Source organism: Geotrypetes seraphini, chromosome 11 (assembly GCF_902459505.1).
Source record: "Geotrypetes seraphini chromosome 11, aGeoSer1.1, whole genome shotgun sequence".
Classification (NCBI taxonomy): domain Eukaryota; kingdom Metazoa; phylum Chordata; class Amphibia; order Gymnophiona; family Dermophiidae; genus Geotrypetes; species Geotrypetes seraphini.
The window spans coordinates 39,508,411-39,532,656 of NC_047094.1; the positions used below are offsets into that span (position 1 = coordinate 39,508,411).

Consider the following 24,246-nt stretch of genomic DNA (forward strand, 5'->3'; position numbering starts at 1 on the left):
GCTAGGCTATGTGTGTCCATTTTGGAGCCTATAAACAGAACGCACAAGGGGGGAGATTAGTCAGCGTCGTTAACTCCTGACAAGCGGTCCTGGGTAATGCCGATTGACCTTGCACGTGTGGTTTGCGGTCCATGGAGAGGCGGCGAGGTGCTCGCGTGCGCTGCTGATGTGCCTGGAAATCGAGACTGGGCACCTGGGAAACTTTCTGGAAGGTAAGAGAAGCAAACGTTGTTGACGCTTTGATTGAGATTTGGCAGGAACCGTAACGCACATCCTATGTTCTTTCTTGGCTGATACTAGTGGTAGGACCGTAGAGGAGGTGGGCATGGTCCCAGAAAGCCGCCCCCCCCCCAGTTGTATATGAGTGGTTGTTCCAGTTGGTAATGCAGTGCATTTTGGGATTGTTTTTATTGTCCAAGCATCCATAAGTAAAGTTATTTTTTTTTAAAGATAACAGTTTTCATTAAATTATTTAAATACTACCAGAATAATGCTAATGTTTTTGCTTTCTTGGTTTTGGCAAGGTAAAGAAAGGGGATGATGTACTTACTGCCTTTCTGTGCTTACAATCAAAGCGGTTTACATATTATATACAGGTACAGGCAGTCCCAGGGTTAAGAACGAGTTATGTTTTTAAAACTGCACTTAAGTTGGATTTGTATGTAACTCAGAACTTGTAGATTTTAAGCTTCTTGCTGCTTACCTCTGCTCCCAGCTGACAAAAGGGCCAACTGTCCCTACCAGTGTTCCCTCTAGTCTAAGGTACAGCATGAGCAACTATCCACTGTTCTTAATGTAGCCATGCATCATTCCTGAATCTGCTACAAGAAGTGTAATGTATAGTGCTGTATATGCCTTTTCAGCGCTATAGAAATAATAAACATCCAAAAATGTCAAACGAAAAAATCTATATGACAACCTAATAGCCACCAAAGCAGCTAAACTGGACAGACAAATCACCATTAAGTTGTCATCGACCACAGACTACAACACCTTCAAGAAAGATACTAAAATCCTACTCTTCAAAAAAATACATAAAACCTGTCTAACACGACCAGTTCCTACCCAAACCCCACCTACCCACTCAATACCCTTAATATACTCTAATATGCTTCTAACTACCCAACTAATGCTAAAATGCCTCTATTTACCCAACACTTACCACCTTAAGATCTCAACAACTCTTTGGTAATTCTTATGTAACTCTTAGGACATCTCTTATGCTATTCCTATAAACTTTTATGTAATCTCTGAAAACTTTTATGTAATCCGCCTTGAACCGCAAGGTATTGGCGGAATAGAAATCACTAATGTAATGTAATGTAAACAGTAGTAGTAGGAGAGTATCCTGGGGTAGGCAATTCCAGTCCTCGAGAGTTACAGGCAGGTCAGGTTCTCAGGATATCCACAATAAATATGCATGAGATAGATTTGCATCTCAAGGAGGCAGTACATGCAAATCCATCTCAAACAAATTCTCGAGGACTGGAATTGCCTACCCCTTATGCCACTGGAAATACTGCTCAGTGAAATTAAATGAAGCCGCAACTGTGTTCTTAAGCACGAGCCGTACTTAAGTCAGGCATCTGTAACTCAGGGACTGCTTGTACTTCTATTCAAACCCTTGTTTGGGTACACAGAGGAGCAGATGTTACAAGGTTGCCTACCAGTTATGCACTGTTATCTTAGTACAGTACTCCCCCGATATTTGCACGGGTTCCGTTCCAGGAACCCCCCCGCGAATGATGAAAAACCGCGAATATGTTAACAGGGGATACAGGAGAGGGCAGCCGGAGTGAAGGAAATCATTCGTGATATGCTCCGACCGCCTCTTCCTGCACTAAAGTTGGGCCTCACCAATCAGGAGCTATGTGTCAAAACAGCTCCTGGTTGGTGAGACCAAATTTTAGTGCAGGAAGAGGTGGTCGGAGCATACCGCGAGTGATTTCCTTCACTTGTAGGCGCTCTGGCTACCCTTTCCAGCTGCCCTCTCCTGCCCGGTCATTCATGGTCGTAAAATACCGTGAATGACAGAGGGCTTCTGAGTAGGGCTGAAATGCAATTAAAATGAAATTGTGCTATTAAAAAACTGGAGCAAGCAGAGATATACATTGCAGAAACTGATATTTCAATACAAAATTGAAGAAATGAAAAAAAACTAAAGGAATAAAGGATACCTTTGTTATTGAGCTAAGTGCATTGTTTGATTAACTTTTGAATGTAACTCTTGTTCAGATGCAGAAATAAGCAAATGTTGACAAATACCAGTGTACTGTAAATATAAGTGAAATATAAACAGTCCAATGACAGTTTCACAGGAGGAAGAAAGAATGAAAAAGTAAAAACAACATCAAGCAACTGGTGTAACTAATGTAGGACATTGCAAACCAGACTTACTTGAAATACAAGGAAAATTGATTATCAAAATATTTTAGCATTTTGATTTCAAAGGTCTTACATTCCTGGATTGTCTTAAAATCGCCTTTTAGTATTCTCCAGTCATTGATGCAGTGTTCTGGTTTTCTGAAGTGTTGTCCCACAAAGGTGGTAGCCTGGTTGGCATTGCAATTTTTTCACCTTGCCCACCCGTGCCTCCATATACAGTCAAACCTTGGTTTGCGAGTAACCCGGTTTGCGAGTGTTTTGCAAGACGAGCAAAACATTCTCGCAAAACGTGTCTCGCAAACCGAGTGTTGACTCGATTTACAAGCACCCCCCGATAACCTGCATCGCTCCCCCCCGCTCGCAAAGGGCCTCCTCCTGCTCGAATCGGCACCCCCCTGCAAGAACAGGAACCCCCCGCCCGACCAACTTTAACTCACCCCCCCCTTTGGCACCGGCACACAGCCCACAAGAGCTGGTGCCGCTTGAAGATCTTCTTCCTTGTCTCTGCCGGCTTTGAGCATGCATCTGCGCATGCTCAAGCCCTTGTAATTCTCCCTCTCGCCGAGAATCCCTTCCTTCCGGGGCCTTAAACAATATGGGCCAATCAGAGCCTCAGGTCCCTCCTATGGGGCATCTGGGCAAATCAGAGCCTTAGGCCCCTTCCCAGGGCATCCTGGGAGGGGCCTGAGGCTCTGATGAGCCTTAGGATGCACCAGGGAGGGGAAGGCCCATTTTGGAAGAGGCAGGCCAGCTGAGTGAAGGAAGTAGGTATCCCTCCAGTCAGCCATCTAAAAGGTACAGGGGAAGAGGGGTTGGGGGTGTTGTTGTGCAGCAGGAGAGATTAGGCATCTCTCCTGCTGCAGTAGGGGGGGGGGAATCTTGGCAGCAGGAGAGTGGGCATGTCTCACACCGCAGGGGGGGGGGTTGTGTTGTGTGGCAGCAGGAAACATTGAACATCTCTCCTGCTGTTGTGGTGGGTTTTTTTGGAGGGGGGGTTGCGCTTTTTCTGTACATGTGCACATCGCTATCACCAGCATTGGGTACATGCAAATTTAGCAAGTCTTTGCTACTCTCCACCAATCTCATTTACATGAGCATTTTGTTTTAGAGAATGACTCACTTTTTAACGTGTTTTTGTGAGAACCTAGGTCTTAATCTTGCTCACATTACCCGTTGTATATTGATTTAATTAAAAGGAACCTCTTTCCTTCTCTGTAAGGCATTGCTCTTTTAGCCTTCCATTATTTTTCTCTCTCTTAATGCTTGAGTTCAGGCTTTTTTTCTTATTAATGTTGAAACTAGTCATTGACCAGTTGATGGCTGTCACACGATTATAGTTTGATACAATTTAGCCTTGACTAAATCACAAGGGTCACGTAAGCAAGAAGCATGACCATCTTGGATGTCAAACCTTTACTATGCCAACCTTCTGAGGCACAAAGCAACCAAGTAAGATGTTATCCCTTTATATAGTAGCTTTCCATTTTCTTTTGTTGTACATTTTGAAAGGTGATTTATCAAAATAAGGAATAAACGTCCTAGCAGTGAACTGTAGGACAGCCCCACTGCATTTCAAGTAGTCAGTAGCATTTGGACTTTACATTGTAGAAAATGTCTCACAATACTTTAAATGTCTTATTTCTCTTTAAGGTGAGGATTTTCATAATGATCTTCCACATTTGCTTGCAAGCAACGTCTAAAGGGACTGGGCATGGTGGCCTTATAGCAAGAATGTGGACAATGAAGACAGTCTGCCGAAACACTTGCATAGTCAACCATAGACCATGTCAAAACCTGAAGAAAAGATTCACTAATAACCATTTATCACAAGTGAATGGTGACACATTGCTGGTTCAGCATGGGTATTTGTTCAGTACAGTTTCATCGCCTCAGAGTCAGCAGAATTGTGGTGTTCAGGACTCCCAGCAATTCACACTAATCTACAGATTTCCAGCCATTCGTTTTTGTAGAGCTTTGTCCAGACTAAAACTGTTGCAGACTTCCATCACTGTATTGCTTCTGCCTCCAGTTTATTACTTTTATGTAATGGGACAGGCTTCCTATGAAAGTCTTCTTTATTCTTTTGGAATTGCAATCTTTGCTGGTGGAATGTTGTATTGTTTAAGTTACTATCTCCGGAGAATCATTGGAATGATATATTTAAATAAGGCAGGTACCATACTCAAGGTGTCTCATTTGACATTTTGGGGAAGAAGGAATAATATATTTATTCCAGTAGAAAATGTAATGACCTTGATGGAAACTGGAGATGATAAAGGTGAAATGCTGCTTCTGTTTAAACGATATGATAGCCCAGCAGTGTTATATTTTACAATTAAATATGGGCATATTGTGGATAGAGAGAGATTTTTGCAGGTGTTTGGAGGGGTTTTCTAAACATTATCTTAATGACCTGTAGGTCTAAAGTTAATATACATCCCCTGTGTTTTGTCTATGCTTACAGTGCTAACTACAATCAATTTGTATCATTATAGTTTAAATCCATTATTGTAACTGCCAGGGTTTCATTAAATTCCACTCCCCTTCCAAAAAATAAAAAAATTGCCTGCTAGAATATAGTGCTGAAGACTTATATTAATACCAGATTCACATCTTGTGTCATAAAAGGTCAAGTTGGTCTAATCTGTGATATCTTGGAACCCGAGGGCCTAGCTGTTAGATTAAAGATAGAAGTATGGGATCTGGGTCCCTCCAGGACAGGCCTAAAGGTAGCTTTTGAAGCTGCTTCAAATCCTTGAAGTCTGTTTCTCAGTACAGTACTCAATTGTAGTCCCTGTGGGCAAAACAAATCTACGGTATACACTCCTCCCTCCGTATGCGCGGGGTTAGGGGCAGAGCCTGCCTGCAAATAAGGAAAATTTGCAAATAACTTTTGGGCTTACTCTGACCCACCCCTGAACCTTACCTGGTGGTGATGCAGGGCAGGAGTGATCTTTTAACACTCATGCTCCGTGCAGAGCTGTCATTGAAAATGGCTGCAGTGAGTTCCCGTTGTAGTCTCGTGAGACCACAGAACTCACAGCAGCCATTTTTGATGACGGCTCAGGATTGTAGAAGATCGCTTCTGCCCCCCGTCACCTCTAGACCACCAGGTAAGGTCTGTGCACGAAGTTGCCAGCAGAGCTGCATCCACGGCTAAAGGCTGTGCTCCTGGGACAGCTGCTTGCCTCCACTCACCCCAATCCAAGTCCCGGGGCCAGTTCTGGCTGATGCAGGCTGCCTCCGAGAGATTAGCTGAGGGGGGGCAAAAAAAGTCACAAATAGTTGAAACCGCGAATAGGGAGGGAGAAGTGTATACTCAAATATAAACTGAGGTAACCTTTTCCCCCCAAAAAAAGACAGTGAAAAAAAAAAAATAAGGTTGATTTGAATATAAACCAAACTCACATTAGTCTTGTGAGATTACTGGAGGAGTGAGTAAGCTAGTGATTAGAGCTACTGTCTCAGCACCCTGAGGTTACGAGTTCAATCCCAGCCTGCTCCTTGTGTCTCTGGGCAAGTTACTTAATCTCTCCACTGCCCCAGGTACAACAGTTAAATTGTGAGCCTATAAGGATAGATAGGGACAATACTTAAAAGAGTACCTGATTAGTATTCAATGTATTGTAACCACTTTGGGGTGGATCTGTTCATGAAAAGGTGGTAAATAAACACAGCAACCACTGTGGGAACTTGCATCGGCCATTTTGAGTAATGAGACTGCTTGGGTGAGGAAAGACCCTCTGGGACCTTATTATGGGGCATGAGTGTAGGAGGATCACTTACTCTGGCTTCCCACTGGACCAACAGGGCTTATGGTAGGCCTAGGGAGAGGCCTGTGATAGGTCTGAGAGGGGAAACTCAAATATAAACTGAGACCCCTTTTTAGGCCCAAAAAAATCTAGGTTTATATTAGAGTATATATTACCAAATAACTACAATTAACATGGATATACTGCCTATGATCCAGGTTAAATTCTTATTTAGGTTACCCTGAAACGCACATCATTTTGGGGAGGCTAAAGAACCAGACTTGAGTGCCACAGGCCTGGAACAAAAGCTTAATTTGGGAGTTAACTTATTTGTAATTTACAACATTTTTAGTTAAAAAAAAAAAAAATTCCATTGTCTGGTATGCACATATCTGCTGTTAGTGCATGGGGAGAAAGTTGTCTCCCCCCATTTCCATACATAACGGATTCCTCCCCTCTGCTAGATATTCTTTGAAGAACTGCATGTGGATGGGATACGAAATAAAAAAGCTATTAGTAGGAACACATACACCAATCTCATAAGCCTTTTTTCCCCTTTGAAAAGCAGGGAATAAATTAATCCTTTCTGACCTCCAAAAAGGCAAACACACACTTGGATAGTCACCAGGGAAATTTTAATTTATAAATTTAATTAGGGTTTTTTTTTTTCTCTTTTAAAGAATGATGAACACTGAATGGATTTCAAATAGTGATATACATAGACCATTTGCTATTTACACCATGATGTACAGTCAATTTTTAACATTTGACACTATAAACAATATATTTTCTTTTAGGTATGCAGCTGATAATGTTTCACTGTCAGTTTTGTATCATTATATGATGAACATACATGTTAACTATTTTACAGAGGTGTCAGTAAAAATTATAAAAATAGAAAAGGGAGAACACCAAGAAGCAGCAACACTGGTTGTCCAACACTTACGAGAGGTACAAAGGACATTTACCAAATCTACTCTAGTGTTTAGTTATTAAATCTAAACATGTTCCCCAATGAAGCTTTTCTTAGTCTATCTGTTGTGCTTTCTAGGATTACAATAAGTTTAGCTATGGATTTATTTTGAGCTATCTTGTCACATAGTTAAGAAATCAGGATATACATAAAACTTTCCTCTGATTTAGTTTTCTGCTCGCATATTCATTTTTTTTCCTCCACCCCCTCCCCATTGTCCCTTGGTTTCTAGAGCTGCCACTGCTGCTTTCTCACCCAGATGGTATGCTATGCAGTGCCAGCCTAAGAGTTGGAAGGCCTTCTTCAAAGCACACCCTTTGTGCAAGGGGAGGGAGCAGTTTCTTTTCCTTCTGTATGAACTTCAGTGCACCAACTCTGTGGCCTAGCCAGCCTTGACACAATCTCAGCACAGGGGAAATCTGAACTCAGATTCCCCCTGCAGGCTTGAGTCAGAGGGGCAGCTTTAAACACAACGGATTAAAAAGAGAAAAAAAAAAAGTATGACTGACTTAGAAATGCAAACATTTAGATCAAAGGAAGGTTGACAGACCTCATTCTTGTGGTTTTCTGTTGGCTTGCTGTTGATTTGCTGGTAGCCAAGAAAGCAATTTTCTAACAACAAATGCCATTTTTAAAGTGCTTGATAGTTTAGGACAGCTGAATATTACAATAACTGGATAGTCATCTGGTTTGACTTGTGATGAACTTAGACTTTTAAAAAGGTGCTTATCAAGATTTCTGTAGTTATGATCCCATTTGGCAGCTACAGAAAGTGTTAACCTCTCCCTCTACAGAGGCACAGTCCAATGATGTCTCTAGCATTTAGGAAGCTGTGCCTGAAAATATATCAGAGTTTTTAACATGAGCCAATCCCTTTGAAACAGTCTTTATATGGGTAAGAGCTATACATTAATGGAGGGTCCCCCCTCCCCCATCATGGTAATTTTGAAAACTCTGGCCATATTAAAGGTTTGAGCACACACTTGTACTTGTGGATCTTCAAACTAATTTTCAAAGGTAAAATGTAGTTTTCATTTGAAAATTAGCTTTGACAGTCTGCTGGTACAAACGTAACTGCAAACTCTGGCCTTATTTACTTGCAGGTTTGCCAAAAACAAGTCTCCAAGCTTACTGTGCCTGTGTTCCCTTTTCACAGTGACTAATTCTGGGTGCCTTATGAAACATCTAATTTCTCCTGGGCCTTACTCAGAAAGGACTCCCCCTCCCCTCCGACTCTAGAGAAATAAAGCTGCAGTAATGCCTAAAGTGGTCATAAGGGCAATTAATTTACTACACAGCGATTGGTACAGTATATCTGGTAATGCTTTGTTAATAAAGAAACATCTTTGCAATACAGCTAGTCTGAACAGTTCTCCACTGTGTATTGTTTGTGGCATAGTGATTCATCTTTTCAGTTTTAAGGAAACTATTGCCTTACACCATAGATAATGAGTTGAGAAAGTTTAGTTTGGAATATGGAAAAAATTTTTCCAAATCATAATAGTATATAATAATGCTATCTGTGTCAGCACTGAAAGGTTGCAGATTCAGAGACCTTGACACTTACTCATGCTTTACTAAAAGTGGCAAGTGCTTGATGTAAATACTTAATCAGCATCACGTTCAGTAATATTTTATATCAAAGGTGATCATTTAACAGCCTGTCTTCTCTGGCAGTTCACCCACATAGAGACCAGAAATGCTTAGAATAGGCAAACATGGGGGAAGTGAAATTGGCAACTTAGATTCAATATAAAGCAGCTCACCATGGATGCCAGCATGCTTTCTGTTGTATCTTAGCATCAGGCAGTTTGATTATTTCAAGTTTGGCACAATTATCTTATGTAAAAGGGGTGGCTGGAGTATTCAGGCAGGGCAACAGGAGAGGCAAGAAAGCAGAATCTTTCTTGAGACATCAGCAGTGATGCATTTCCCTTCACATGTGATTATATAATAAATTTAACTTTCAGTTGCTACCTTGAGATGCATTCAAGGTATCACAACTGCATTTTGATGTTATGCTTCTGCTGTCAAACTTGCACACAGTATGTTGGCTTGCCACTGAACCTAGAAAAGCTCTTATGTTTGACATGAAATACTGTGGCATATTGTGCAACAAGGTGTAAGGGAAATTTTACTTTGGCAGTACTTAAACCACCTCTTTTCAGTCCACGAAGTCAGCTTCCTTTTTGTATTTAGCCACGTGCTGCACTGTGTTCAAAATCTCCTTGATTTTACTTGAAGTCTGCTAAAACATCATTGAAAATATTTAGGAACAAGTTTGCGTGGTGGTCTTTAAAGACCAAAGTTGGGCGGAAACGGATTGACCTTTCACCAGAGCCTCCCAGTACAGCCCCTAAAAATAGAAAAGAAAAAAAAAAAAGCCACAGGTTAACTGTTGCGACCATTAACACCATCATTGGCTCAGAAACTGATGTGAAATCATATCGCTGTATTACTCTATTATATATTCCCAGCTTTTTAAAACCCACCTTAACTGCCTTGGTGACATTTTCTGGCAAAAAGTTCCAGCGCTTACTTATCTCAACTAATTTATGGAGCATCTCCTAGTCCCTGAGATTTGAAAGGGTATGCAACTGTTTTCTATGTACCCTCTTCATTCCACTCAGTTTTTTTTTAATGAATTTAGTTGGTATAGCTAGAATTAACACTAACAATTAACACTAAACAATTAAGAGGGCATCCGCTTAAACTCAGGGGCGGGAAATTTCATGGTGACACCAGAAAGTATTTCTTCACCAAAAGAGTAGTTGATCATTGGAACAAGCTTCCGATACAGGTAATCGAGGCCAACAGCGTGCCAGATTTTAAGGGTAAATGGGATGCCCATGTGGGATCCCTAAGAGGGTGGAGTTAAGGATGGGTCATTAGGAGCGTGATCTCCAGGAGTGCACAGACTTGATGGGCTATGGCCCTTATCTGCCGTCATTTTTACTATGTTTTCTATGTTTCTATGACCCTTATGCACTACAAAAACAGTGTCAACGTGATGCTATTTCCCTTCACATTAGACAGTCTAGTGACTACAGAAACAGGTTAATATCACTGTTTATTACTGGAAATATGCATGTAAAAAAATTTATATGCTGATATATCTTAGTATTTATACAAAATTATGAGTTTCTGTACCCAGATTTAGGGATCCTTTTACAAAGCTGCGACAACAAATGGCTTTAGTGTGCCCTTATGCGGTTTTTCCTGTGTGCTAAGGCTACTTTTTGCCACAGCTGGAAGACGGCCATGCACTAATGTTGCCATTAGCGTGTGGCCATTAACAAAATTAGTGAATGAGTCTTTACTGCCATCTATTTTATATGCTGTAATCCTGTGCTAATCGGTGCATGGCCAAATGGCTGCACTAACTTGATCAGCACACACCTACTCTCCATTCATGCCCCATTGACCAAAAAATGTTTTTCAGCACACTGGTAATGCATTCCCATGTGCACTTTATCACAGTATGCCTCAGCTTGCCCTGCAGTATACCATTTTAAGCTGTGGTAAAGCTCTTTTACTGCAGCTTGCTAAAAGAGCCCCTTAGCAAACAAATGCAATTTTGGAGAATTCTCAGTCCTAAAGCTAAGACCTTATTTTACAAAGCCATGGCAGTGATGCTACCACAATAAATGCACTGAAGCCTATTCAATTCATTTACTGTGGCAGCATTGCTATCGCGGCTTTGTAAAAGGGGCCCTAAATACAGACAAATTTGTTTTATCCAGTTGATGTAGAAAAGCTGATCATTTGGGTTGATAAAGATTTGAATACTAATCACCAACATTGGGAGAAGATTGAATAAATGGATAATCTCCAGCTGGCCTTATTGGTAGAAATATATTTAATAATTTAAAAGGACTATTTCAAAATACTCCCCATCAATATACTGAAGGAAGTGTCTATTTCATTTATAAATTTTCCATATTTTGGCTGGTCTAATAAAAACTCAGAAGCATGTCTAGTTACTTTGCAGATTTAAATTTTTTCACTTTTAAGAACAGGGATTGAATGAACTTATACATGAGTATAATAATTTTTCTAGTATTTTTTTTTCTATACCTTACTTACAAGCCTGAAAGCTATCAAAGCAGTGTACATTCAGGTATGGGTAGGTATTGCCCTGTCGTTGGAGGGCTCAAAGTCTGAGTTTGTACTTGAGGTAGTGACTTGCCCAAGATCACAATGAGTAGCAGTGGAATTTGAACTCAACTCCCCAGTTTAACCATTAGATTACTCATCCACTCCACAAATATGTAGCAAAGAAGATATGATGTATGTCTTTGTCTTACCTTTATTTCTTGTCTGTAAAATTAGTTTGTTTCTAATGGCATCATTTGGTGCATCAAAAGAACAGAATGTCCCTTGCCCCCTTGTTCTGCTCATCAAATGTGGGTATCGAGCCTGTAAATAAAACACCACCACTATGTTGTACTTCTTTTGTCCATTCCATCAATACTTCAAGAGGCGAGTTAATCTGTTCTTGGAGTTCAACTATTTCTGGAGAGGCTCTTCCTCCAGTTTAGTAAAAAAACATATGAACAGTAGCATTGTTTGAACTTGAGACCATTTTCTCATTTAAAAGTTCACCGTTTTGTGGTAACATTCAGTGATCAGTTTCTTGAAGCACCTAGATCAGTGGTCTCAAACTCGTGGCCCGACAGGTACTATTTTGAGGTACTATTTTGAGGCCCTCTGTATGTTTATCATAATCACAAAAGTAAAATAAAACAGGTTTCTTGATCATGTGTCTCTTTAGCTATAAATTACAACATTATTATTAAGGAAAGATTTATAAACTATAAAGAGTTTAACCTCATGCAAAATTGTCATTTATTTAATAAGACGTTAACTATTTTTTCTGCGGCCCTTCAAGTACCTACAAATCCAACATGTGGTCCTGCAAAGGGTTTGAGTTTGAGACCACCGACCTAGATCAATGCAGAGGCTTCCTTCCTTTGATGAATCCTATCAACAGGTTTGACTAGGCCACTTAAATACTCATTTGTACTAGTAGTGTTATAGAAATGATTAGTAGTACTACTAATAAAGCTGGGATTGTCTAGGTCTGTAAAGTGCTTGACCTACGGTTCTCCACCCAAATTGGTTTTCAGGATATGAATGTGCATTAGATATTTGCATATAATGTAGACTCACTATAAGTCCTGTACATATTTACTATGAATATCCTGACAACCAAGTGACTTGGTGGTTCCCCAAGGTCAGAGTTGAGAACCACCACCTTAGATAACAAAACTGGAAAAGTATACTCCATGGAGTACATAAGATTACTAAAGGCCTTTTTGTTAACTTCCACGCAAAAATGCAATGTACTCCTCCCAAAAAAATGTGTTTTGGAGGTACGAATAAAGAGTTAAGTGGCCCTTTCCCCCAAGTGTTTTGGAAGTAGGAATAAATGGTGAATGCATACCATCATGGAGTTCACTTGCTTTCTTCACTTCTCTATGCCACTCCAGTTCAACACCGTCTTCCTTCCTGCCTCTTCAGCCCCCATCCTAATCCTTTTACCTTCTTCACTTTCTTTTCAATTCTTTCGCTCTTCCACTTTCTCTCAACTGCAGCATTCTCTGTGGTTCTTTGACAAATGGGGTACAGGGAGCCCCCTCCAACCTTTGAAGTCTACTGTTGGCTTCTCCTCACGTCCATCTCTTTTTAGACTAAATGATACTGGTGTCCCATATAACTTTACCTGCAGAAACTTACGAGTACGAATAAATTGACCTTGAGGTCCCCCTACCTCATTCATGTCAATGTCAGCTTGGGGTTTGATATAGGAAAATTGCAGGTCCTGAGGGCCTCAGTGTAAGTGAATGGAGAAACTTTGACCAAGACTACGGCAGAACGAGACTTGGGAGTGATCATCAGTGCAGACATGAAGACTGCCACTCAAGTGGAGAAGGCTTCATCTAAGGCAGTGATTCCCAACCCTGTCCTGGAGGAACACCAGGCCAATCGGGTTTTCAGGCTAGCCCTAATGAATATGCATGAGAGATTTGCATATGATGGAAGTGATAGGCATGCAAATTTGCTTCATGCATATTCATTAGGGCTAGCCTGAAAACCCAATTGGCCTGGTGTTCCTCCAGGACAGGGTTGGGAACCACTGATCTAAGGCACGGAGATGATGGGTTGTATCAAGAGAAGTTTCGTCAACAGGAAGCCTGAGATCATGATGCCATTATACAGAGCCATGGTGAGACCTCATCTAGAATACTGTGTGCAATTTTGGAGGCCACATTACCGTAAAGATGTGCTCAGAATTGAGTCGGTTCAGCGGATGGCCACCAGGATGGTCTCGGGGCTAAAGGGTCTCTTGTACGAAGAAAGACTGAACAAATTGCAGCTCTATACTCTCGAAGAGCGTAGGGAGAGGGGAGACATGATTGAGACATTTAAGTACATCATGGGACAGGTCGAGGTGGAAGATGATATCTTTCTTCTCAAAGGACCCTCAAACACAAGAGGACATCCGCTCAAACTCAGGGGAGGGAAGTTTTGTGGAGACGTCAGGAAGTACTTCTTCACGAAACGAGTGATAGAGCATTGGAACAAGCTTCTAGTACAGGCGATTGAGGCCCGCAGTATCCCAGACTTCAAGAATAAATGGGATACCTATGTGGGATCACTGCGAGGGTCATACCAATGAATAGGGTCGCTAGGATATAGACTTAATAGAGCAGGTCAGTAGAGTTAAGGGGCCAGTAGACTTAAAAGGGGGTCAATGGTATGGGCTGACTTGATGGGCTGTAGCCTTATCTGCCGTCATGTTTCTATGTTTCTATCCTTCCCTCCTAGCTAACTAGTCATTTCATTCAGTCTTGAAAAGATGACACGACTGAGGTGATTTTCTAAGATTTAACCTATACTCGTACTTTATATTTATGCAAACAAGCAGTCATTCATGTTTCCCCGAAAATAAGACCTACCCTGAAAATAAGCCCTAACATGATTTTTAAAGATGCTCCCCTAACCCCAAAATAAGCCCTAGTTAAGACTGACCCCTGAAGCCACCCCAACACTCCTTGACTCCATCCCTGACACTAGTGCTGCCCGATTTGCTAATTATCTATTCCTTCCTCTTCTCCACCCCAATTCTTCCTTTCCCCACTCCCCATGTGCAGCATCTTTCCTCGCCTCTCAACCATCCCCTTATGCAGCAGCTCCCTAGGCCTCCAAAAACAGCGGCAGCGCTCTGAACGGGCTGCTTCACTGCCTTCCCTCTGCTGCGTCACTGATGACATCATCAGCAACATGGCAGAGAGAAGACACGCGGCATAGGGAAGGCCCCAGCGGGGAAGGCAGCCCATTCAGAGCACTGCCTCTGTTTTTGGAGGCCTTGGTAGCTGCTGCACAAGGGGATGGGTGAGAGGCGAGGAAAGATGCTGCACGGGGGGGGGGGGGGAAGAAAGGAAAGAGGAAGAATTGGGATGGAGGAGAGGAAGGGAGAGATGATTCTTGTACATGAAAAAAATATAAGACATTCCCCCCAAATAAGCCCTAGTGTGTTTTTTGGAACACAAATTAATATAAGACCCTGTCTTATTTTCGGGGAAACACGGTAGTACTTAACTGTATATGCTTCTTAAAGCCAAAGCGGCTTACAATGAAGCATCCACAATAAAAATAGAAAGCAAAACAGCTGCAATTATTTTAAAAAATCAAAATCAAAGAAAATTTGTGCCCATGCTCACTTAAGAGGATTTGTAATTGAAAGAACTTTCAGTCTTTATATAATGCTAGCGCCTGCTCCATTGAGTTCTTATATTAACGGAAATCAATAAATGAGATTCAGGTTTTTCTGCAGTGTTAACTTTACGTGCCTGTATAACTCACCCCTTGTCTGTGCATTCTGCTAGGTAAACAGTTTTCCTGATCCTGTACCATAAATCCCAGAAGGATATATTACTACTATCTATTTTCTCTTCATTTTGGCAAGATAATTTAGAGGAGAAAGTGAAACTCTGAAAAATAACATCGATTTTATTTGTATGGCTGCTCCTAAAGAAGAAACTAAGGCATTTCCCATCACAGTCACCAAGTTATTAGTAATAATGGTTGGGTCTACAATTTAAAATACTAGTACAAAATAATAGATATATTTATGCACAGTGGTTTCCTCCCACTCTTTCAGAAATCCAGCTAAACTGGAATTAGATCTAGTACCATGATTTCATTCAAAATGATAGGGACCTCTTCCTCCCCCCTTATTTGTATCCCAAGCAAGTTACTTAAAGTCTTTTTACAATGCTGCGGCAAAACGTGGCCTTAGTGTGCCTTTATGTTGCTTTTTTTCCCTGACACACACTAAGGCCATTTTTACTGCAGCCATAACAATGGCCTTTTTGCCTCCGGCCATGTGCCGTTGCCATTTGCAAGCATTCATTCATTTTTTTTTTTCCACGTCTGCCTATTTTCTAGACAGTAACAGCTCAGGCAGTGTCTTGCACTTAATACATGGTAATTTGGCAGTTACTGAGCACTTCCCACACTATGCCATTTTTGTTTTAATTTCAACATTTTTAAAAAATTTGTTAAAGAGAATATGCAAATAATAGCCACAGTATGCCATTTTAAGCTGTGTTAAATGTTCATTAGTGCCTAATGAAGCTTAATAAAAGTAACTGTGATGACATTCAGTGGTCAGGGATTGTGTACCAGAGCTCCCAACAGATGAGGGGTGATGCTTAATGTTCTTCCCCGCAAGAGTCCTCAATGCTAATTCCAAGCATCCCTACCCCAGCCAGGCCAGAAGTTAACACTTGACCCAACCTAGGAATTCAAGTCATGTCCTCCCACTGGCAGTGTGCCTCATTTGTCACTCAACTACCAGGCTGTCTGGCAGTGTAATAATTAAGCATTTAAATCAAAAGGCAAAGAGAGGGGTTAGTGGTGGTTGCCTTTTTTTTTATAGTGTCCTGGGGGTTATAAGAACTAAGAGTCCCAATCTCCTTTGTTGGCTTTATATAAGAAGGGGATGAGGGTTGGGGTAGCTGAGGGAGCCATTATTTATTTTTGTAGCAGGGCTTCAGTTATTCACCATTAGTGGCTATTACCGTATGCCTAAGTATTTGGAGATTTCTGCTGGACCCTTTTCATATGGGTAACAGGATGGGTTAGGATTTTTATGTTAAAATTTGGATGATGGTTCTTGTACTTTGTATTGCTTATTGATGATTTTGTATATTTCTTGTCGTAAATAAAGCGAGGTTGCTTAGCTGTAATAGGTGTTCTCCATGGATATCAGGACAATGCAGACACACTGGTTAATCAGCTGCAGGCTCGTGCGCAATCATATGGCATCCTGTCCTTCTCACACTGAGTGTGAGTGTCCAAGTTTATTAATTCCTTGATATACTATCTATCTCAAGAACCTAGATGGTTTACAAAGTGGTTAATATAGAAAAGTTAGGTAAAAAAAATATTCTAATACATTAAGGGGAGTTGACAGATAGACTTGGCTAACATGAAACCAAGGTGGAAGTGGGGGAAGGGAGGCAAAGTTACAATGTAAATACAGTCAAGTCCTGTAGCTGTTGCTATGAAGAACTTTTTTTTTTTTTTTTTTTTTGAGGGGATGGAGGGAGGGAAGGTGTCTGCATTGTCCTGATGTCCACACAATAATGCAGACACCTGTTACAGGTAAGCAACTACAATTTCTCCAGAGACACAGGCCAATGCAGATAAACTTGCTGAGGACTGCATTTGAACACAAAATGCAATAGAAGCAATATGAGGTTGTTGAAGGGTGGGGATAGAAAAGTTCAAGAAAACAAAGTTTACAAAAACTGATTGTCCAAAACTGCTCTCAGTCCTGGAAGCAATATCTAAGCAATAATGTTTGGTAAAAGTATGAAGAGAAGCCCATGTAGCTGCTTTGCAAATGGCAGTATAAGAAACTCCTCCGAGATAGGCTCCTGTAGAAAAACTGCTCTCAAAGTATGAGTTCCTACTTTCTTTGGAGGAGGAAGGTCTGATTGCTGATAACAAAAGGTTATGCAGTCCACTATCCAAGCTGAAAGAGTGTTTGGATACTGGTTGGCTTAAGTGAGAAGAATATGATAAGAAAAGTTGTGATGCTTTCCTAGTGGCACTGGTACATTGTAAATAGAATAAATGCTCTTCTGTAGTCTAAGTATAAAGAAAATCTGCTGCTGAATCAGTATGAGGCTTTGGAAATAAAACTGGCAGGATGGTTTAAAATGAAAAGGAGTACCGTATTTTCACGCATATAACGTGCACACGTGTACAACGCGCACACGGGTATAGCGCACGGGAACAAGGAATGTATGTAAGAAAATTTTGGTATAGCGCGCCCACGCTTATACCGCGCATGCTCTTCATTGAACTTTCATAATCCATGCCAGCGTTTAAGTCCTATTTATCTAACTGTTGCTTCGTATGCAAAATGACTTCACAAGAAATATTAGCTGAGCTATTTTAACTATCAGCAAATGCCGCCAGCAGGGAAATTACCAATGAAGTAATTTTGTTTCTCAGGTTTTCTATTGTAATGCCTATTCTATTGTGATGCGGTGTTTTCTGTCTTGCTGGCACCCTCCTCCATCTTCCTGCATCGTTCGCTGAAAGCCGCGGGCAGCAGATCCTATGTGCCTCTTGCGGCTGACCCAGAAGTATTCCTCTGACGTCACGACGTCAGAGGGAACGCTTCCCAGTTGCAGGAGGCGCATGGAAGCCACTGCTGTGGCTTTCAGCGAATGCTGCAGGAAGATGGAGGAGGGCGCCAGCAAGATAGAAAACAATTGTATAACGCGCTCACGCATGTAATGCGCATAGTTATGCGCGGTTTGTAAAATCTTGTATAACGCGCACATTATATGCGTGAAAATACGGTAACCACTTCAGAAAGAAATTTTGGATGAGTATGAAGGACTACTTTTGTGGGGAATAAATCTAATGGAGAATGAATGAGTAATTGAATCTCACTAATTCTTCTTATTGATGTGATAGTATTTAGGAAGAGAGTTTTCCATGTGAGAAACTGTACAGATGCAGATTCTAAAAGGTTCAAATGGTGGGAGCAGAAGTTGAGGCAAGACCAAAATTAAGATCTCAGATAGATGGAGTTTGAAAAGGGAGGTCACGTCATGAGTCCTCTGAGAAACCGGTGAATCATAGGATGTGTTAATATGGGTTCATAGTCAAAAGCGCGCGGCGACAAAGGTGCGCCGAGACAACTGAGCGCAAGGCGGAAGCCCGCGCCGAAGAAAAACAGTGTTTTAAGGGGCTCCGACAGGGGGTGTTGGTGGGGAACCCCCCCACTTTACTGAATACAGATTGCGCCGGCGTTGGGGGGGGTTGTAACCCCCCTCATTATACTGGAAACTTCACTTTTTCCCTGTTTTGGCTACTAAATGAACTCTTGATTTATGTTGTTTTGAGTCCAGTGATGGAGAGATGCCAGAGATATTGTAAAAGTTCTGAGACAGAGCAGCAATATGGATCCAGAGAATGAGAAACTTTAGGAGGAGAATCTTTTCCATTTGCGGAAATATAATTTTCAGGTAGAAGGTTTATTTGCTTCTATTAAGACGTCTTGAATTTTTGGTGGATAAGCTGACCGGGAGTCTTTGAGGTGCTAAGCTTTGAGAGTTAAAGCTGGAAGATTGGGATGTATTAGTTGACCATTTTGTTGTGTCAAGGGAGTTGGATGAGTACCCAGTGGTATTGGGTTGTTGACAGAGGAGTGATAGCCCTCTAAGGTGCCCCACTGCTCTGTTGCCATGTCTGGGTGACCAGTCCATTACAGGACTACTTCCACGTCCAAATGGTCTTATTCTGGGTGCTTGCGACTTGGATGAAATTTTGGTTGAAAATATGGTATAAAGGTAGATGTCCTGGCAGTCTGGATGTCCCAATGGCCTGGATGTCCAGATAGATTAAAAAAAAAAAAAAAAAATTATTCCTAGATGTATGGCGGTTTGCCTTTCAAAAATTGGCATTTTCTTACAGCCGATTTGGGACATCTAGCGCCATATGTCCAAATCGGACTAAGGACATATGTTTTGAAAATGTCCTTCCATGTTGTTTCAGAGGGCCTGATGAGAGACCTGAGCCAAAAGAGGGCGAGGGGAGTTAGAGCATATCTGCTGCAAGGGATACAGCCAGGCTGAAGGTTACCAACAATTAATACTGAAGATTTAAAAGGTTCTGTCAGACACTAGCCACCATTAATTAAACCACTACTTTCCAAACTTACCCAAGTCCAAGTCTTCCATTGCAGTCTATGGGTCCCTTATTTATTTTGGGCCCAAGGCATGTGCCTAGTTTTCCTATATATTAATCCTGGGAACTAAATGGGAGCCTTCTGCATGAATATACACAGCATTTGCTACTGAAAAGCATTTCTGTATTCAGGCAACATAAGCCGACAGTCTAGAACAGTGATGGCTAACCTTTTTGAGCCCGAGTGCCCAAACTGCCGCACAAAACCAAAGAATTTCCTCAAAGTGCCAGCACGTCAATTAAACCTTAATAACAAGATTTTAGTATCTAAAAACTCTTTATAAAGTTGCCTGAACTATGTAACATCATTTTTAAAGATTGGAATCTTTGTATTGTCAGAGAATCAATTTGATTCACAATCCTTTGGTTTTCATTTCAATTTATTGGCAATTTATAATGTTTTAATGATTTCATTCAATTTAATGAATTTAGGAAGAATTTGATTCAGTTACACAATATATTTTAAATGTATTATTCACATAACATGTCAAATGTATCCTGAGTAAAAAAAAAGATAAACTTCTTAAAACTGTTAACTGTGTCAAGACTCGGTGTGCATTCCCAAAGAGTCTATACATGTTTTTTTGTAAAATTTACAATCAAATTAGAAAATAGTTAAATCATTACATTTCTAATAATATGATGTAAAGAAAACAAAAGAGCTTTCAATTAAACCAACCGTTTTTATTGGAAATTCCAGATTGGAATACAACAGGGCCATGTAAAGTCCCTTTTTTAAATAACATCTTTAAATAATATTTAAATAACTTAGAAAGTGTCTTAACTGTAAACTGAAAACACTGCTTCATGTAAACATATGCATTGGGCATGCTCTGAAAAAAATTAATGTGATTTTTGTTGTTGCATGCATGCTGATAACTTGTCAATCCTTGGCTCATAGTGCGTTAATTTCAGAGCAACACATGCAGCACTCATGTCATCCGTTAATCTGTTTCTAGCATCAGATTTTATATGACTCAAAGCCGAAAACAGCTGCTCACAAGCATAGGATGACCCAAATAAAGTAAGAAGAGCAATCCCAAGTGCTTTCATGGACTTAAAATTGTCTGGCGAGAATTCCACACTTTTAGGATTTCATTTTCAGAACTGCTAGCAGTGATTTCATTTGTCACCCTTTCACACTCAATACGTTCAAGAGCCGCACGCAGGTCATTGAATTTACTTTTCCAGATAGAGCTTTCTTGAAATTCCAGTAGCTCCATTTCCAAATTTTGAATATCCAACCACTGTAAGCAGGAAAGATCAAGATCTTCAAATGTGGACTTTTCTGGGGAAGTTATAAATGAAAGGGTTGTCTCCATCTTACGGAACTGAGAAAATCTTTTACTAAAATTCTCCTTTGCTTCGGCTACAATGGTGGAATATGCTTTGTGGATTTCCTGGTGTTTTTTATGACTGTCCACAAATGTTGTAGAATTATCCAAATGTATTTTTAGGTTGGGAAAATATTTTAGCTGTCCACTCTCAAGGTCTTTTTCAAAAACATGCAATTTTCTCTCAAAAGCTTTGATGTCACTAAACATGCTTTCTGCTGTTTTTCCCATGCCTTGTAATTTTTTGTTTAGTACATTAAAGTGGTTAGTAAAATCTGTAAAGAACATGAGGTTGTGTGGTTTTGCAGCATTTACAGACTTGGAGCAATGGTATGATTGTTTCACTTTTGACCATTTGCCATTTAAAGACTAGTTGCTACCTAAAGACTTCTAAGACTCCTGATGCAGGCCGGATGGCCGAAACGTGATCATGTCGAGTCATTGAGTTGCTTTGGATGTACGATTTTGTTTTGGATTAATAAAGACCATTGGATTTATCAGATGAGTTGAAAGACACTGTTTTTGTGCACCATCTTGATTGGACATTTCCACTTTGCCCTTGCTTCTACAGCAGGGGTGCCCACACTTTTTGGGCTTGCGAGCTACTTTTAAAATGACCAAGTCAAAATGATCTACCAACAATAAAATTAAAAAAAAAAAAACCACAAAGCACACTGTATGCAGAGAAAATGTTAATTATCATTTATATTCCGTGGGTTTTCAAAGAGGTCAAGTCAGACGATTCTATGCAATGTCTCTTCAGGAACAACTATACAAAAATAGACAAATATACCCCCTCCCTTTTTACTAAATCGCAATAGCAGTTTTTAGAGCAGGGAGATGCACTGAATGCCCAGTGCTGCTCTCAATGCTCATAGGCTCCCTTCGCTAAAAACCACTATTGCAGATATAAATTCTCTAAACAGACACATTTTGATCACTAAACTGAAAATAAAATCATTTTTCCTACCTTTTTGTCTGGTGATTTCATGAGTCTCTGTTTGCACTTCCTTCTTCTGACTATAAATCCAATATTTTTTTCTTTCTGCCCCTCCCCTTTTCTTTCTGTCTCTCTCCTCCTGCCCCCCCCAAGCCATCACGCCAATTTCTCCACTTCCCTGATTCTTTCCCTACCTCCTAAGCCACCATGCCGATTTCTCCCTGCTTCCATGAGCCAGGCCAGGAATGTACAAGCACCGGACTCACAAGACTTCACCTCTGATGTCAATTCTAACGACGGAGAGGAAGTTCCAAGCCAGCCAGGCAGCGATTGGCTGGCCCAGAACTTCCTCTCTGACGTCAGAAGTGAAGTTTTGTGAGTCCGGCGCTTCTACGCGCCTGGCCTGGCTCAGGGAGGCAGGAAGAAAAAGATTGCCAAGGCAACGCGATCGACTCACATTGCCTTTGCGATCTACTGGTCGATCGCACTCGACCATTTGGGCACCCCTGCTGTTATGGTATCCTGTCCTGACCTGAGGAAAGGGGTTTAGTCCCCCAAAAACTGCCTTATTTCTATTTCCTATTTATAAACTTTAATCAATAGATATAATACTACTTGATTCTACGTAAAGCAACAAAACAATTTTTTCTACCTTTTGTCGTTTTTGCTTTAATCATCTTGTCTTCACTCTTCTTTCTAGCCAGCATCTGTCCGCTCTGTCTTCCATACAGCATCAGCCCCTTCCATCCACTGTCTGCCCTCTCCCCGTTCCATATGGCATCTTCCCTCTTTTTATGCTCCTTCAATAAACTGTCTATCCTGTGCCCCTTCTCTTCTCCTTTGTACATGATTGATTTCAGCTCTGCCACCTCTCCATTTTTCTCTCTCTGTCACCATCCCGTCCCCTATGCTCTGGCATCTCTCTCTTCTCCTTTCTTTCCTTCGCACCCCATAGTCTGGTATCTTCCCTTCCCTGATTCTCTAGCATCTCACTCCTTTCCTTTTCTTCCATCTCTCCCTCCCCCTCTATGCTGTTTTCTCCTCCTTCCTTTCCCCCTTCCTTTTCCCTTGGTCTGGCATACTTTCCTCCTTCCCTCCAATCCCTGGCATCTCATTCCATTCCCTCCCTCATCTTCTTTCTCCCTCCAGTTGGGTGCAGCAAGTCTCTCCCCCTCTGCTCCCTTTCCTCCTTCTGTCACCCATGACCTGGCGTCATGAACTTCTTCAGGCAGCAGCATTCACAATTTGCTGCTGTTGCCAGCTTCGGGCCTTCTTCTCTGTCGGGTCCTGCCTTCATGGAAACAGAAGTAGGCAGGACCCGGCGGAGAGGAAGGCCTGAAGCTGGCAACAGCAGTGAATTGTAAATGCTGATGCTAGCCGAAGAAGTTCATGACGCCAGGTCGAACACCCGGGGCAGACTGCTACTCTCCCCCCCACGACCCTCCTAACTCTCCCTCCCTCCCATCACGAGACTCTAAACAGCACTGCTCTACTCTAAGCAGGCTGCTTCAGGACTTTCTCCTGCCATGATTCCCTCTGGCACGTCACTGATGAGGGAAGGAGGGAGAGATAGGAGGGTCGGATCGGGTTGGGGTTCGCCCGGGATGATGATGATGAGGCTGCGGCTGCCAGCGAATCCAGCAAGGGTGCAGCAGCATTACTCCTCCCATTCCCCCCCCGTCTCACACACCCGGCAGATTCGCTACAGACAAAGGCAAGTTGCAAGTTTCCCTTGGTCGCTGACCTATCTCCCAAAGGGCAGCGACAGAGGGAAGTTTACAACTTGCTGCTCTTGCTTACTTTGGGCCTTTCTCGTTGCCGGGTCCTGCCTTCACGGAAACAGAAAGTAGGCAGGACCCGGCAGCGAGAAAGACCCGAAGTAAGCAAGAGCAAGTAAGCTTCCCTCCGTGGCTGGCCTATCTCCCGCATGCTCGGGGCTCTAATGGTCTGTGCCGGCTTCTCTTTTCTACCCCCCCCACGTAACTTCTGGTTTCGGAGGGAAGCCGGGTTCGAGTCGCTTGCTGGGGGTTTTTTTTGTTTAAAGTCCGGCGGGTTTTTCGGCGGCTCTTCAGGCTGCGCATTAAGCAGTGGCGACAGCAGGATTCGGCAGATGACAGCCGGGCGGGCATCTAAATTTGCTGGGCGTTGCTGTGCTGCACACGGGGCGGGGCGGACCGCCCCCCTCCCTTGGTAGCCGCGAGGCTACTCCTCCTTACCTACCCTGCCTGCAGTACAGAGCCGAACAGAAGTCTTCCCGATGTCAGCCCTCACTCCCTCCGATGTCAGCGCTGACGTCGGGAAGACTTCCGTTCGGCTCTGTGCTGCAAGCAGAGCAGGTAGGGAGAAAAGCCGTGTGACTTAGAACATCCAGCCCTGTTCCCGTGCAGCTCTCTATTGCGGACCTTCCCGCGTGCCAGCTGCAAGGCCTTCGCGTGCCACAGCTGGCACGCGTGCCATAGGTTCGCCATCGCTGGTCTAGAAGAATTTATGCCTGTGAAGCAATGAACCTCAACCTATCATGAGTACTGCCGTCTTAGCCAATTAGGTCGGATTTTCAAGATTTCCAAAATGAATATGCATGAG

General features: G+C 42.0%; 2 protein-coding genes across 8 annotated transcripts in view; one reads left to right on the top strand and one right to left on the bottom strand.

Moving 5' to 3' along the window:
- Positions 1-73: 73 nt before the first annotated feature.
- On the top strand, positions 74-6,505 carry TMEM186 (transmembrane protein 186). 2 transcript variants are annotated; one of them, XM_033914954.1, is made up of 2 exons: positions 74-212; positions 4,036-6,505. In XM_033914954.1, the coding sequence occupies exon 2, from the start codon at positions 4,051-4,053 to the stop codon at positions 4,780-4,782; it is 732 nt and encodes a 243-aa protein (XP_033770845.1). In that variant the 5' UTR covers positions 74-212; positions 4,036-4,050; the 3' UTR covers positions 4,783-6,505. The 2 variants fall into 2 exon arrangements, with proteins under 2 accessions (XP_033770845.1, XP_033770846.1); XM_033914955.1 differs by having other exon boundaries at positions 189-319.
- Positions 6,506-6,755: 250 nt separating this feature from the next.
- The window catches only part of ABAT (4-aminobutyrate aminotransferase), a 119,555-nt gene continuing 102,064 nt past the window's right edge, over positions 6,756-24,246 (bottom strand). For all 6 annotated transcript variants that reach the window (XM_033914947.1, XM_033914946.1, XM_033914948.1 and 3 more), the window contains 2 exons: positions 11,418-11,529; positions 6,756-9,466 (listed from right to left, as the gene is read on the bottom strand). In XM_033914947.1, coding sequence (XP_033770838.1) covers positions 9,345-9,466; positions 11,418-11,529 — 234 coding nt within the window. In that variant the 3' untranslated portion in view covers positions 6,756-9,344. The remainder of the gene's footprint in view (positions 9,467-11,417; positions 11,530-24,246) is intronic.